General features: G+C 40.9%; 1 protein-coding gene across 1 annotated transcript in view; it reads left to right on the forward strand.

Annotated features, from left to right (window-relative positions):
* The window catches only part of LAMA1 (laminin subunit alpha 1), a 125,150-nt gene that overhangs the window by 87,818 nt on the left and 20,229 nt on the right, over positions 1-17,103 (forward strand). Inside the window, exons 42-51 of the mRNA XM_006761932.2 lie at positions 1,204-1,320; positions 2,726-2,908; positions 3,238-3,392; positions 4,946-5,089; positions 6,896-7,029; positions 7,834-7,984; positions 8,802-8,926; positions 13,141-13,291; positions 13,944-14,088; positions 14,524-14,680. Of these exons, the coding sequence (XP_006761995.1) occupies positions 1,204-1,320; positions 2,726-2,908; positions 3,238-3,392; positions 4,946-5,089; positions 6,896-7,029; positions 7,834-7,984; positions 8,802-8,926; positions 13,141-13,291; positions 13,944-14,088; positions 14,524-14,680 (1,462 nt within the window). The remainder of the gene's footprint in view (positions 1-1,203; positions 1,321-2,725; positions 2,909-3,237; positions 3,393-4,945; positions 5,090-6,895; positions 7,030-7,833; positions 7,985-8,801; positions 8,927-13,140; positions 13,292-13,943; positions 14,089-14,523; positions 14,681-17,103) is intronic.

Here is a 17,103-nt window from a genome sequence, read left to right on the forward strand (position 1 = left end):
CCCTACCTCCCCCCCCGGCTGGCCTGATCACCCTTAACTGCCTCTGCCTGCCAGCCTGATTGCCCCCCAACTGCCCCCCCCCAGTTGGCCTGGTTGACCCCAACTGTCCCTTCTGCCGACCTGGTCGCCCCACACAGCCTGCTGCTCAGTCGTTTGGTTGCCCCTCACTAACCCCCTGCCGGCCTGGTCGCCCCACGCAGCCTGTTCGGTTTTCCGGTTGTCTGTTCAGTTTTTTTCTGTTGCGACAGTCGCTTAGGCTTTTATATAGATAGATAAAAAATGTCAAGTCTTTTACTATAGAGTAAATAGTGGTCTATGAACAGCTCACCCACCTTTTAGACTACCTCCATGTCCTGTACTGTGTCTCTACCTTAGGGTGTGGATATGTGCATATTTTTTGTTTCTCTGTGAGTCATGCAGTTTAGAATTTATTGTCAACTCACCATGTAGAAAGTACACAGTTCTCAATCATAAAGCATTAAACACCAACTCTAGCATCAATGTTGATTGGCTATGGCTTCAATCTATACAACTAAAGGTATTTCATAGGCCATGAAATAGTGAATGTCCTGCAATTAAAGTTTAGGCAGAACCATCATGTTCATCAAGGATTTTATCAATAATTCATTTTTTGACATGTGCTCAGAATCCAATGTGATTGTGTATTCTGAACAGAAATGCTAAAAGGGAAGCTTTGATCCAACAGCTTTGATCAGACTCGGAGGAGGTTGAGTCGAGCACCTGCTGGGATGGGGGAGGGTCAGAAGGAAGCAGGAAGCAGAGGGGTCCTGGCCAGGGAAGCAGGTGGGAGATGAGGAGGGAGATTATCAGGCAGGAGCCCAGTTTGGGGTTTTACAACCCGGGGAAGAAAGGTGGCCACAATTTAGACGTAGGTAGGAAATTGATGTGTCCAATTAAGGATGAGTGATTGAAACACCTCAAGGTGAGCTCTAATTAAAGTAGACATGCAATTTAAGAAGAAATATTAGTGAGAAGAGCAACAAGCAAAGTAGGAGAAATGACCAAGCCAGCTAAAAATCACAATTTCTATAATCAGGGGCTTGAAGTCTTAATGGAGAAGCTTTTATGGGGGAGGGTCTCGGTAGAAAGCTGTCAATCCCTAAAGGGTCAAAGTGATGAAGAAAACCTAGGCAGCTTTTTATTAGGCCATCTTACAAGGAAACACTTTCCTCCTTTAAATAGGTATCACATTGGAACTGAGAGAATTGAAAAATACGGCAAAGACATTTCAAGAAAATGCTGATAAGATTACTAGGCAGACCAATGAATCACTCTTAATACTTAGAGCAATTCCTGAAGGTAAGTGGAAAGGGGGTTCTTGATTTAATTAATGTCTTCTCATTTCAAAGCCATTACACGTGAATATGAGGAGGTTCTGCCTCCGGTTTGATGAAGAGCCCTTGCTGGAAATGAGCCCAGGACTGATAGTTTTTACTTGCAGAGGAATATGATTTGGAAGTGAAGATCACTATTTTTTAACAAGTTCAGAATACTTGAACTGAAATGCCAGAATTATACTCAAAAACAAAAGCACAAGAGATTTTATGCTACCATATCGATTGCTGGCTTTTACAATGCAGTTGTCACGTGCCGTAACTGAAAAAGTGTCAGTCAAAGAAGTCAGCACGTAAAGGAGCAGGAATTTCCCTGCTTTCATATAAATGTAAGAAATTTAAAAAGTCTTGCTTGGTAAATCTTCTTCATGAGGCAATGTAGCATTCTAAAATAGATCACTTTAATATTGACAGTTTATAAGTGCAGCATTCATTAAAATTTAAAATAAGGTAACTTTTACAAAGTGTAATACAAATTAATTGTGCTGTAGTACACTATTTACATTCCCTCAACCTTCTCTTTTTTTCTTAATAAGTTTTTTTTTTTTAAGTCTTACAAGTTGCCCAAATATCTCTAAATTTCCATCTGCTGGTTCACTTTATAAGCACACAAATCACCTTGGGGAGCTGGGGCTTGGGCACTCTGAATTTCTTACCTTAAATCAATCGGGCATTTTCTGATGTGGATGTTTCTCTCTCTCTCTTTATGAAGGCACATGGTATTTGTTGATTAAATACTTTAAAATAGCTTTTTGTTTGGAAGCAATTGCAAATTTGCAGGAAAGTTGTAGAAAGAATACCAGTATAGTCCTCATCCAGCTTCTCCTAGTGTTAATGTTTGTCCCATTTGTGGTTGTGATTTACCCTTTTAAAATGAATACTAGTGCCTTTTAAAAATAATTATCACCCAGATTTTTCTAGAAAAATGAAATTCCAGTTTATCTGAAGTGCCCATTTAGTCTGTATTCTGCTGTTATATCTAGCAGCCAGTTGATGTTGTGAAAAAATACCACTTCCTTTAGCCTGAGACACATTCATCCCACCTACACATTTAAATCCCCAAACCTTCTTACCCAGACATGGGATGATTTGAAGAGGTATTTAATGGATATGAGAAGGGGATAATAGAAAAGAGACCGAATAAAGCAGCTTAGTTTCTTAATAAGTGAGAGCCTGAGCATGGCCATTAGCTGCTTTTGTTATCTCATGTGTATTGAAATCACATTTCAATACAGAGAACTTTTACCAAAATTATTTCATTTAGCCCTAAAAGGCAGCAGTAGCACATATGACAAGCAACCTTAATATTGCCATTAAACACAAAACCCCCCGTTTTATGGTGTGCATGCTTGCGTATGAATTTATTTCAGGTGTCAGAGACAAAGGAACCAAAATCCAAGAGCTGGCCACATCTGCCAATCAGAGTGCTGCGAGCACACTGAAGAATGTGGTGGGACTGAGTCAGAAGCTGCTGAACACATCGACAGACCTGTCCAAGGTCAATGCCACCTTACAAGAAGCAAACGAACTTCTACGGGACTCCTCAATGACCAGTATGTCTCGGTCTCCCTTCCCATCAGGAAAGTCTGCATTGTGCAATTTTGAGCTTGCCACGGGCACAATGGTGCCTTGTTCACAAACAGCATTCCTAAAAAAAAAATGAAAAAAATGAAAATGCACTAACATCTGGATTTCCATTTATAAAGAAAGAGAAGGGCCTACGGTAATGCACGGAGCTGGTGCATTTTTTACATATGTACCAAAATGTCAAGGATTTGATAATTAAGATATTCTGTTTCATCCCGTGCATTAGTAATGACCAGTTCATTTCTCTATGTCTGTCACCCCAACCCCAACTTTCTTGCTACCTTGTATTTGTTAGGTCTGTTAGCTGGGAAAAAAGTTAAAGATGTGGAAACACAAGCCAACCTTTTATTTGATCGGTTGAAGCCTTTGAAGAGATTAGAAGAGAACCTGAGCAGAAACCTGTCAGAAATTAAACTGCTGATCAGCCAGGCCCGGAAACAAGCAGCTTCGGTGAGTGTGGGGCCCTGATGCTACCACTGACACCCAGTACCCACCTAGCTGAGACTCTCGGTAACTCCAAGTTCCAGAGAATTCCTGTAGAAATGGCTTTCTGCCTCACCGGGTCCCTGGAATGTCTGCCGACAGCTCTGAATAATACCAGATTCCACACAGCAGTGTCTTAGGTGTATTTACTTAAGTATATTAGTCTCATTTTTTTTAATTTCTGTTTTCATACATGTTTCAATCTATTGCCAGCAAGGAGATCTCCATGTCTTTATGGAGATTTGTAATTGTAGCTTAGATTTGTAGATTCATAACTATTAGCTAATGGTTGCCTAAGGGTTAACATCACTCTCCATTTCATCGGTGGCATATGGCGTTATTTCCATCATTTTACCAAGGTGGTTTTAATAATCTGAGTATTCTTCGGAATGTTTGTGCAGTACGGGCCCATCCTCTAGGAGCCTGACCTAACGATTTGCATATGAACAAATGCTGCACACATCCAGGTCACTACATCTACAAGACACTTGACACACAGAGAAGCACACACTGAGAAGATGTTGTCCAGCCACCCATCCATAGCATGTGGCATTGCTGTGCTCCTGAGGGGAGGCGTTTCAGGGAAATAAGATCTTTGAGAGACTATCAATTGTCACACTGCTGGGGACCTCTGGTCACATGCTTATCCACCTACGTTTTCTAGCCAAGATACAGGAGTTCCCAGCCCTTTGACACCCCTCTCCCCACAAATGACCTCACTGTTGGAAAGGGCTGTTGGTTTACATGAGCTCTGACTTCCACCTGTTTTAGTTACAGTCACCAAATAAATGTGAGCCCAGCAGATGGCTCCAAATGCTCTGGTTAATACAGACTTCGGTTAATAAATGCTATATATGCAAACAATTACTTAGAGAAATATGTTTAATATTTGCTCTATAAATATTTGCTGAAAGACTAAGTAGATAAACCCTCCATTTATTCGACAAGTGATCATCAAATAAGCTCTCTGTGGCAAGACTAAAGATTCCAAGATGACTTGGATAAGCTCCTTGTCTTTTTTTTTTTTAATGTATTTTATTGAATTTTTACAGAGAGGAAGGGAAAGGATAGAGAGTTAGAAGCATCAATGAGAGAGAAACATCGATCAGCTGCCTCCTGCACACCCCCCACCGGGGATGTGTCCACAACCAAGGTACATGCCCTTGACCAGGATCGAACCCGGGACCCTTCAGTCTGCAGGCCAACGCTCTCTCTGCTGAGGCAAACCGGTCAGGGCAAGTTCCTTGTCTTTAAGGAATTAAATCTCATATGAAAGAGTTGATTTTCTACATAACACACTCTTTTAAAACTCTATGACTGACTTTTTCATATTTAAATACTTTACCAGATAAACTTCTCTTCACCGCCACCTGACTTCTCACTTCTGAAGCATTATGTATTTTCAGGAGAGGCACCTGCCTGACAGTGACAGTCTGCCTGGGAATAGCACGTCTGAACTCCTGGCGCACGGCCCATGTGATGTGTCATTGAATGACTGGGCACTTTTTCTCCTTCTGCAGATTAAAGTTGCTGTGTCTGCAGACAGAGATTGTATCCGGGCCTACCAGCCTCCGATCTCTTCAACCAACTATAACACCTTAACACTAAATGTTAAGACGAGCGAACCCGATAACCTTCTCTTCTACCTCGGCAGCAGCACCAGCGTGAGTATGGACTCAAAGAAAGCAACAACGAGTCTCCTATGAATGCCTATGTTTTCTGAATTAACACTTTTTTTGATGAAAAAACAACAGGGTCTTGGTGAAATCACTAATTCTTCTAAGGCAGTGGTCGGCAAACTCATTAGTCAACAGAGCCAAATATCAACAGTACGACGATTGAAATTTCTTTTGAGAGCCAAATTTTTTAAACTTAAACTACATAGGTAGGTACATTGTTATTAACTTAATTAGGATACTCCTAAGATGGCCTTTGCTAAAAACATCCTCAATCTGATTGAGGTACATTCGCTGAGGTTGACCCCTTCCAACTCTCCCATCCACACTTGTCTTGTATACTTGTTTCAGATAGACAAGTATGGATGGGAGAGTTGGAAGGGGTCGACCTCAGGGAACATTCCTTAAAACAATGTACCTCCCCCGTGCTGCGTATCCCGCCCGCCTGCGCCACGTCTCCCATCGCCCAACCAACCGACACCCCCCACTTCTTCTAACGCCACTTCTTCAAAATAGACTCGCCCAGGCCGAAAACCGACTTATGCGCATGGGCCACGAAGTTTCAATCGCACTGTACGTGTGTGCCCGCACGTGCTATTTTGTGGAAAAGCCACACTCAAGGGGCCAAAGAGCCGCATGTGGCTCGGGAGCCACGGTTTGCCGACCACTGTTCTAAGGGAACTAACCTTTTGCTAAACCAGTAGCATTAGATTAAAAATAAATTACATAATTCAGTATCTGTGAGAGGGAACGTGACTTTGAGGAAGGAAAAGTGTCTCCATCTGCAATCTTAATCACAAGCTGTGACTTAGATGAACTTTTTGTAATGCCTTCTGTGACCTCTGCAGCCACTGAGTTTAGCATTGGGTCTATAAGGTCGACCTTGGGGAGTGTTACCCGGAGTGGAAGCCTGCGCCCTAAGGCCTGTCACCACTGTCATGCTTCACCCAGGCTCTTCCATCCAATGAGATTCCTGTGGTCCCCAGAGGGCAAGTCCCCTTATGAAGACCATTGATAACTGGCTGTGTGGTGGAAATGGGTCAGAAGCCTTGTCTGTGTTAGGGCAGAAAATATTGGCAAGCCCAGATATTACCGGAAATGTCTTTTTAGGAGCTAGGGTGCAAAACACGTGCAACTCCTCATGTGGGATTTCATGGCTCTTACTGCGTATTTCACATTCATTTATTCCCTTCTCAGACTGGGCAGATACACAAGATATCATCCTTTACGCTCCCTGGAGACTACTAGTGATCACACACACACACACACACACACACACACACACACACGAGTCTTCCTGGGGAATTTTATGGGAGGCATTGTGGAGGGCCATGCAGTGCAGGGTGGTGGGGTGCTAATGGATCCGGTGGCCACCACCCTCAGTGCTCTGAGTTCTGCTTCAGCTCCTGGAAGGTGAGGGTGGGAATTAAAAACAAAACAAGATGTTATTTTGTTTTTTTAATGAGTAGAAAAAATGCTGTAAGAACTCATACTTTATTTTTCAAAATATATTTTTATTGATTTCAGAGAGAAAGGGATAAGGAGAGAGAGATAGAAACATCAATGATGAGAGAGAATTGATTGGCTGCCTCTTGCACGCCCTCTACTGGGGATCAAGCCGGAAACCCAGGCATGGGCCCTGACCAGGAAGTGAACCATGACCTCCTGGTTCATGGGTTGACACGCAACCACCGAGCCACCCCAGTGGGGCAGGACTCATTCTTTAAAGTGTTTTAATAGTCATGCAAGCAGTCTGGCCTGTATACTCATGCCAACTCATGCCCCTGCACCCAGCCTGACTTCCTGGCAGTGGAGATGCGGCGAGGGAAAGTGGCCTTCCTCTGGGACATGGGCTCCGGGGCAGCACGGTTGGAATTCCCAGACTTCCCAATTGATGACAACAAATGGCACAGTATCTACGTAACCAGGTAATGGAGACCGTTCTCTTCCAACGTCTCTCTTTCTAAACTATCTAAAGCTGCATATGATGTTTTCCACATCATGTAATAGTCTGAAACTTCTAGGAAGTTAGATTATAGTGAAAGAACCCTTAGAAATAGGCTTTTTTTTCTTATTACAGAAGAAATAAACATTGTTACCCAAACCAACAATAAAAGAAGAAAAAAGTTAAAACTTATGTTACCTTTAGAATGGTAGGTGTGTCTGAGGCAGCCAGCCCAGTAAAATGTTTACTGCCCAGGACATGGTAGTAGAGGCAGCCTGGTAGGAATCCCCTGTGGCTGGCAGTGGGATGCAAGCAGAAGAGGCCAGAGGATAGGATACAAGTGGGGAATGGGTTTTCTTAACAAACACAAGCAAATTTCTTCCTTATCAAGCCTCTCTCCAAAGGTAACTCTTAAGCAGCTTTAAGTATATCTTTTTTTTTTTACTTTTCGGTAACATTATGGTTTGTTATTGATGGTGTGTAGTTAGGAATTTTTGTCATTTTGCTTTGTTATCAATAAAAAGAAGTCATATTAAAGGCAGTAAACAATTTCAAATATAGCTTAACCCATTATCTATGACTGTTCTACATGGTAAAAGACTGCTGTACCAGATTTTGGAGAGGAAAGTAGGGGTGGGGGGTGGAAAAGTCTAGAAGCGGGGAGACCAGCTGGGGGCTGTTGTAGTGGACATGGGGAGAAGCAGATGGAGCCTGGGTTTGAAACATGTATGTACATATGTGGGCTGACTGCAATTTGGTTCTTGTTGCCATTCTTTGTGACCCTTAGGTTTGGAAACATTGGTTCATTGACTGTACAGGAAATGAGCACAACTCAAAAGCCACCACCAAAAACAAGTAAATCCCTAGGAGCAGCTAACGTTCTGGATATAAACAACTCAACACGGATGTTTGTTGGAGGGCTCGGAGGACAAGTCAAGGTAACACTATGAACACTCATCTGCACACAACGGATTGGCTGATGTTACCCATATATAAATTTAATACATAAATTTATACAATGTTATAAGTCAAACTTATTTCAATAAAAATTAATATAATTAAATTGTTGAATATATCAATATTCAGATGAAGAGATCTTGCTTCTCTTATTTTGCTTAATGACGGTTCATCTGCAGAGTTGGGTTGGTTTTGTAGGGTAAAGGATCATACTTAATAAATAGTACAAATGGAAAAGAAGTCAGAGGTTCATTTCGCTATTTGCGTTTCTCTTCCAATGATGAAACAAGACATTCAGTAGTTCACGTTAATTTCTGTAAAGTTCCTTTATCTCTGTTCTAACTCTAGTGGTAGACTCGTACTAATTAGTGTTTAGTGAAAGAGCGCGTTGTCCTTATTTTATTACACCAGTTATCCTCTCACCGAGCAATGGTGAGTCGTGTGGATTTAGTGCGCGCTCTCACATGAGAGGATGGTCTCTGTGCCAGCCAGCCCCTCACCACTGACCACACATTCTCTGGGTCTGTTTCTCACTATAAAAGAGGTTTCTCTGCAGCGACCCTACTAACTGAGATGATCTTTTAAGATCCATCCAGTTGTCACTCATTCTAGTGTTCCACTTCATCATTGGAAGGAAATCCAGTGATTACAAACTGGCTTTTTTTTTTTTTTTTGATGTTTTCTCAACATTTGGATCTGTTAGATATAAGCTTTCAGGGAGGCGTTTCATTCATTTAGAGAATTTATTCTTTTTCACCAAATGTATGTGGGCTGTGTTTGTGTGTTCATCTACCTTAGAAGTCTCCCGCTGTGAAGGTTACTCATTTCAAAGGCTGCATGGGAGAAGCCTTCTTGAATGGACAGTCCATCGGCCTATGGAACTATGTTGAAAGGGAGGGCAAGTGCCATGGCTGCTTTGGAAGGTAATATTCCCCATGATTTAAACATTGTATGTTAGTTAGTGTATTAACATCTGAGAACTGCTTAAAGAACTTACCTGTATATCAAGGATGGATAGAGTTTATGATGTCAGTCTTCTTATTGCAAAGGAAAAGGTGTAGATTTACTAATGGAAGCATGGGTATCATTGTTAACACTTACAAAGGACTCTTATTGCTGTGTCTTATACTGTATGCTTTGATCATGGACCATAAAATCAAGAAACACAGACATCTTCTCAAACCACCTTCTGTCTCAACGAGCCACAGTAAGCTTTGGATAAACCACTATACATTTTCATTTTGAAAATACTTCCAAGGATGAGATTTTTGTGTGTGTGCTGTCAATTTTTATAAATAATTTTATTCCTAAACTCTATAATTCTAGAAATAAATGCACTTGCAAATGGAGAACAACTATCTAAAATCTTTTGGCATGTATTGATATAATAGAGGGCATTTAATAACTTAACCTCACCAATCTCAACACCCCCTCTATTACTTTCTAAAAAAATAACTACAGCCCTGTAAGTATGGAAGACCTATTTTATAGCACTTTAACAAATAAGGCAATAGATTGCCTTTTCCATTAAAGAAATGTAACATCAGATATAATATCTCCCACCTAATGGGCTGCTCTGTCCAGATGGATACCTAGCAGTGAGTGGGGACAAGATCAGTTAGAAGCAACTCACCTTTAGACTTCTGTGGGAGAGTTTTCACTTTGTTATTGTCAGGTCTGCTTTCTCCTAGCTTGGGATTTTGTAGTTTAAGCCTTTTAATTGCTAATACCCCTTCCTTAAGTTGCTCAAAAAGTTATGACCAAAAGCATGATTATAAGAGCCTTAGGAATAAAAAAAGTATTGGGTTTAGCATCATAATTACTCAGGCTCCTGGCCCAGCTCTCCTACCAAATCTCTCAGTGGCCTAAGATATAAGTCACTACCCCTCAAGGAGAGAGGTTTAGTTTCTTCTTCCAGAACAGGAAAACAGTAATCATACTTACTTTACCTATCTCCCAGAACTATGGTGATGAATATATAACATGATGCATATGAAAATACTTGATAAATTTGAATGTTCACCAATGTTCATCTCTGATCTTCCTGCAGTGACAGCCCATTGATTTCCAGGTAAATGTCCCAGGGTTACTTTCCTGACAATAAATGTGTGAGAGACTAAGGTTTTGTAATTGGCAAATACCATCAAAGTGATATTACCTTGTGAGGTAATGACACCTGCTCTTGAACTTCAGGAGTATGAGCACACACAAGGAAGCTCCCTTTTCCATCACTTTTTTTTTAAAAAAAAATGTTTTTATTGATTTTAGAGAGAGAGGGAGGGAGAGGGAGAGAAACACCAATGGGCTACCCCCTGCATGCCTCGTACTGGGGATCAAGCCTGCAACCCAGGCATGTGCCCCCACCAGGAATTGACTGGGAATTGAACCTACAACCTCTGGTGCATGGGAGGATGCTCATCCAACTGAGCCACATCAGCCAGCGCTTTTTTTTTTTTTTTTAATATCATCCATCACTTTTTCCTCATGCTATTTCTCTAGCATGGAAGGAAATCTTCCCAGCAATTTAGTAATTCTAACATGACAGATGCTCTAACCCCTGGACTCTGTCCCCTACACTGACCCCAGATCATTAATCTTACTTGTGGAAAGGAAAATCTTAACAGAAATTGAATATTTCTAATATGAAATATGTCCCCCTGCTTGAGCTGTTACAATATCCCCAATTCTCATCAGTTATTTTCAGGGTTATTTTAAAACCACTGACCTCAAGCTGCAGCAATAAGTGAATTTGATGATTGCTGGCTCTTCTCTTTTTTGGAATGAGGATGTCAATTTTCTGGGTGGCCTCAAGTTTTGTTCTCCTTGAGAACTGCCCTCCCAGCAGACTTCCAGCCTCCCATCCCCCACCCCCCGACCACTGACGGGACCATGAAGGTTCGACTGACAGGAAGGATTAACAGGTGCTACCATCCTCTCTCTGTCAATCCTGGAACTGGCTTTTTTGGGTCGAGGGACGGCTGCTACCCAGCTGAGCCTTAAGGCCGAATGGACTGAGCTCGATCAAACAAAGGCAAAGTTCAACAGCAGGTGTCGCTATTTCATAAGGCAACATCACTTTGATGATATTTGCCAATCACAAACCTTGGTTTCTCACACATTTATTGTCAGGTTAAAAATATTAGACATACTTTTTATGGGTACTGAGCAAATGAGCTGACGATTCTTGAATTATATTAACTAATATTTCCAGAAATATGTTTTTAAAAGAATATTAATTTGGTAGGATTTAGTAGATATTCATTTTTTTAAGTGGCAGTGGAGAGTGTGCCCTGATCATACATGTTTGGGAAACACTGAGTTAAAAAATTAAGCATGTTGCTTTACTGTGAGGCTAGGCACTGTAACCCTGTCCTGGGAGAGGCTAGAGCGGCAGCATTTCACGGACTCATTTGACCCCAAATTCTTTTTTAAAAGGAGCGTTCTGTAGGTGCTTATGTTACACAGAACACACTTTGACAGGTGCTGATATAGGCACTTGAGTGTGCCTCTGGGCAAGGTGCTTAATCTTTGAAGCTCGGCTATTAATAGGGCACATAGGGACCCATGGAGGAGCCCCGATCACAGCAGAATCATTAGAACTAAAATGGAGCGAATATTTGCTGTGTGCCAGGCATTATGTCCAGAACTTTGCATGTTTTAAATCATGTACAGCTCTCCCAGAGAGGTTCTATCATTATCCCTAGTGTACAGATAAAGGGGATGAGGCACGGAGAGGTTAGGTAACTTTTCTGAGTTCACACAGGTAGTAAGTTGGGGAACTGGGATTTGAACCCCAGCAGTCTGATTCTAGAGTCTGTGTCCTTAGCCACACGAGCTATGGTCATCCAAGAAGTAGAGCAACGGAACATGCTTCTAGGAAGCCACAGGTTTAAGAATTAAAGAATAGAGAATGAAGCCACAGTTTAAGAATTTATGCAGAGCATATTTCCTTGAAAGTATATTTCCTAAAAGAACAAAACAGATTTTTTTTTTTAGGAAAAGTTAGACTGCAGGAAGCAATAAATAAAACCGCAGCTTTCACAAAGCACTGCTATTTCTTGTTTTGTTTGCATTCATTTTATTTTGTTAATGGAAATAATGTGACTGTTTGGTTATTATGTCCTGCTTGAAGATGAGTTGGCACTGAGTTGGATTATTCATACCTTCAACTGATAAAAATTCAAATTCATATTAAAAAAACAAACACCCTCATTCAAGTTTCACTCTCATGTCCCATGAGATTCCAAATAAGTATTTAAAACACAACAATGATGTGTTCCAGATGAAATTACTTTGTAATTTAATGGTTTGGGGTTATTTTTATATTGTATCAAGTCAGCCTTTTGAGGCAGGGGGAGGACCAGAAACCACAATGATCTGAAAATGGCTGTGGCCCTGCCCTGGCCAATGTGGCTCAATTGGTTGGAGCTTAGTCCCCTACACCAAAAGTTGGTGGGTTCGATTCCCAGTCAGGGTACATGTCCAGGTTGCAGATTCACTCCCCAGTCAGGGCACGTGCAGGAGGCAACTGATCATTGTGTGTGTCTCTCTCTCTCTTCCTCACTTCCTCGCTCTCTAAGACCAATTTAAAAAAATAACATTTAATAAAGAATGGTGTGGTCTATTTTATATAATTCTGTTGTAAGCTCATCCTTCAGAATTTGGAGATTTTCTTTGTCTATTTTTTGTAATGGTCTTTCTGGTATAATGGTACGTATTTATTTTCCATTGTAATTCTAGTTTCACTGATGTATTAGTTAAATGCCAGTTTAAAAATTCTCCTGAAAGCACTAGAATTGACAAAGAATAGTTTCATTAAAGGAAAGTAAAACAAATAGAAATCTAGTTGATAAGTAGAAATATTTACAGCACTTATCCATCCCTTGGAGAATTTTTTTTTTTTACAACAGAGAATACTGCCTATATTAACTTTCTTTTTCTTATAAAGCAATTAAGCATTTGTCTTGCATAATCCCATGGCAAGCATATTTTAAGATATTATAATTTACACTGTCATCCACTTATGGAAATGAGAGCTCTGCCATGATTTCATGAGGGAGAACTGGGGAACTGTGACATCTGTGCTCTTGAACCTCCTTCCTGCGGATGGATTGTATTTCACTGCTCCGCTTTGCAGCCCCGAGAATGAAGACGCGTCCTTCCACTTTGATGGGAGTGGGTATTCCGTCGTGGAGAAGACGCTGCGGGCTACTGTGACGCACATTATTATGCTTTTTAGTACCTTTTCAACGAACGGGCTTCTCCTCTACCTCGCTTCAAATGGCACCGTAAGACTCTCTGTGGGGCAGTTGGCCCCACTGTGTATATACAGTTAGATTGCCGTGAGGATATTTATGTTTAATGACTATTTTATGAGCATTTACTAATCTATTTACTGATACATGTCATATTATGTCCCTATTTTAAATAATTTATTATATCAGCACAGAAGAAGCTTTGGAAGAGCACCAAGTAGAAAATAGCTCTCCCATCATTATAGATGCCAACTGAACATTTGTTAAATTTTGATCTTAAATAATATGTCTTGTTCTATGTTCACTCTGACCACTGTGGCCTTATTTGAAATCCATTCACTGGATTTTCGTATTCCCATTTTTTATCTTATGTACTGGTGATTTCTCCCAAACATCTAGTTTTATTTTAAGAACTAGACCTTTTTCAGTCTCAGTGAAACAGATACAGAGAGATCCTCCTTCTCTTACTGAATTGTAGGTTTTGATAATGTGTTTACCTCATATACATGTAGCATTTCAGAAAGCCTCTGTGGACACTGCGTTTCGTAGCATAGGCCTCTGGCTGTTGGGCCAGGTCCAGCTTTCTCAGTTTGTCTTCAGAAGGTTTCTGTCATCCCTGACTTGAAGGACAAGGAAATCCTGTGATAATGATGCAGCCGTGGGTTACTGCTTTTCTTTTTTACAGAAAGACTTTTTATCCATCGAGCTGGTCCATGGCCGAGTGAAAGTTACAGTTGACCTGGGCTCAGGGCCTCTTGCCCTCATAACAGACCGACGTTATAACAATGGGAGCTGGTACAAAATCGCCTTCCAGCGGAACCGGAAGCAAGGTATGTGCACAGCTGGGTGGATGGGATGTTGGTTGGCCTCATAGGAAAAGAAATATTTCCAAAATCTGGTCTTTACTTACTTTAGCTTTCTGGGTATTCTTAAATGATATTCTAATAAAAAGTCATTGAGATACTAAGCCTCAGGATTCATCTTTTTCTAGAGGAATATTAAATTCATAGATTGCTTTCCAAATGTATTATTTAACATTAAAGGCTCAATTGAGAATCAAGAATCAAATCAATTCTATTTTCTTTCTGGATTTATTGACCTGCACAGAGGATTTTCAGTTAATAGGCAAGAACATTTGCTGGTCAAAATGGCAGAATGTAAAAGAACATGCCTTTGTAAATGACCTTTGTTAGCAGAAGTTAGTGTTTTACTTTAGTGTAGGAAGTGACTTTCATTCCTTATTGATTCCTTTCAATCCCCTTTAGGACTCCTAGCAGTTGTCGATGCGTATAACACCAGTTATAAGGAAACCAAGCAAGGGGAAACCCCAGGAGCATCTTCTGACCTCAATCGTCTTGATAAGGATCCAATTTACGTGGGTGGATTACCTCGTTCAAGAGTTGTAAGGTATGATACCACTGTGCAGAATTTTCATATTCTGAATTATCAACTAATTATACTGGTTTCCTAGGGCTGCCATAACAGACTACCACAAACTGGATGACTTAAATAGCAGAAAGTGAACTTCTGCTTGTACCCTCACTATTCAGGAGAGTACAAGTCCAAAATCAAGGTGTTGTCACAGTTGCTTCCTTCTGAGGCCTGTGAGAAAGGCTCCATCTTCCTTTCCCTTAGCTTCTGGCAACTTCAGGCTTTCCTCAGCATGTACACAACATTCTCTCTATGTCCACACGCTGTTTCCCCTCTGGGTGGGTCTCTCTGTGTCCAAAATGTCCCTTCTGATAAGGACGCCAGTCATACTGGATTAGGGCCTCCTCTCATCCTCTGTGTCCACACGCTGTCTCCCCTCTGGTGGGTCTCTCTGTGTCCAAAATACCCCTTCTGATAAGAACGCCAGTCATACTGGATTAGGGCCTCCTCTCATGACTGCATACTAACTTGACTACATCTGTGAGGACCCTATTTTCAAATAAGTTCATATTCACAGACACTAAGGGCTAGAACTTCAGCATCTGTGGGGGAGGACACAATTTAACCCATAACATCTACTTTGATTCAAGTCACTCTGTGTCATATTAATTGGGAAGTGAAGAAAGCTTTTTGCAGTAAAATTAATGATTTTATGTTTATAATCTTTAGAACATCTAGAAATTGTTACTGTGCAATATTTGGAGACCCTGCTTTCCATCACAGGTCATTCTCCTCTCTGGACATTTTAGAGTAATAGAATCTCTTTCTAGGCAAAAATAAATAAATAAAAATAAAAAAGTAATGTTTCTGTAGACTTATCTGGATTCCCTCTTTGTGTGATCAGAATAAACAACCAATGTGAAAGCTGAAAAACCAGCATCAGTAAATTGGATGAAAGATGGCAAAGAGGGGCAATGGAATCCTTTTATCACACTGATTCATGCTTAACTTTGTGACTTTAATACTTTACATAAACTTTCTGTGGTCCATTGTCCTCAGTTTTATAATTTTTATTGGAAAATTAACTAACTTTTTTTGAAGACCCACTGTCAAGACAAGATAGCTTTCAGGGAATGGGATCATCAAATGTCCAAACTGAGTCACCCAGCCAGTGGTTTTCAAAGGTGTATTTGTAGCACTGCCGCACTGTAAAGCCAAGTTCTTATACACAATCCCAATATGTGGCACAGAAGTTCAGCCACTCCAGTTGCTATGGGTTGAGCAGAATCCACTTTTCTACCAGCCTCCTTTTTGCCAGAAGTTTCTGAAAGTTTCAGGGAACATAGTTTACAATGGCAGTCACACCCCCCTCTCCCAGTCTTAGAAATGAATACACCTAAATTTCTGGGAATTGGTCACGTGTCCCAGGTCTTACCCTTCCACCAAGACAGAGCCAGGGCTGGAAGTCTGTCTCCTAATCTGATTCCAGATATCACGCCCTGACATGGTGTTCACGGTGTGCTTGGGGTGTAGCAACAAGCTGTGTCATAGTTCATCTGTGCTTTGCCTAAATAACACCGAGTGTAGACATTGGAGAAAAGGTCAGAGCCTCCTTTCTAGGAAATATTCCAAATCACAGACTCATGCTAGAAGGGACTTGGTACCAAGGTCAGCCCCTTATCTACAATGGAAGAGACTGAAATCCAGAAAAGTTGAGATTTGCCCTAATAATACCATTGTTGTGATTCACAGCTCATTGCTCAACACGGAGAGAATGAAAAATGAATTGTGACTCTAACAGGAAACCATGTTGCTAGCTGATATTTATGATGGTGACTTGGAGCTTTTCAGCAGTCTCTCTGTTTTAGAAATGAGAGCCTGACCACAGTACAGCCTCACCCCACTCATCACAGCAGTGTGGCAACTTCTGTTAGGAAAAATATGGTATTGACTTGGAGTTTACAATAGGGTTGTGAATAATCCCAGACTTCACTGAGTGGAATTATTTCCTTGAGAACAAAGTTCATGAATATGCAGTATGGACAATAGCCAATGACTTCTCTAGCCTGTGATCCTAGGAAATCACATTGCTTGCACTTGCCCCCATGGAGCAACTGTTCTATGTACGTGGAGACTGCATTATAATCTCACACTATGATTTCCTCATGACAATGCTCTGTCTTCCTTATTATTGGCCTGTATTTTAATATGTTTAAATTGTAATGACTGCATTTCCCTTGAAGTGTAAACATATTATCCAGGTAGCTATTGAAATAGTCAAACACACAAATTAGTTCCCTTTCTTTAGTCCTAAGGAGAGCATTTGTTTGGGACCTGCAGTTTTTACTATCAATATCTCTCTTAAAGGGAGGCCACACACTTCCGCAGAAGGACACTTGAAATAGATCTTCCTTATTTGTAGGTCCATTTTCATCCCTTCTTTCATAAGTGGAACGATAATGTTCTCATGTCTT

This window comes from Myotis davidii, unplaced genomic scaffold, assembly GCF_000327345.1.
Source record: "Myotis davidii unplaced genomic scaffold, ASM32734v1 scaffold96, whole genome shotgun sequence".
NCBI classification, from domain to species: Eukaryota; Metazoa; Chordata; class Mammalia; order Chiroptera; family Vespertilionidae; genus Myotis; species Myotis davidii.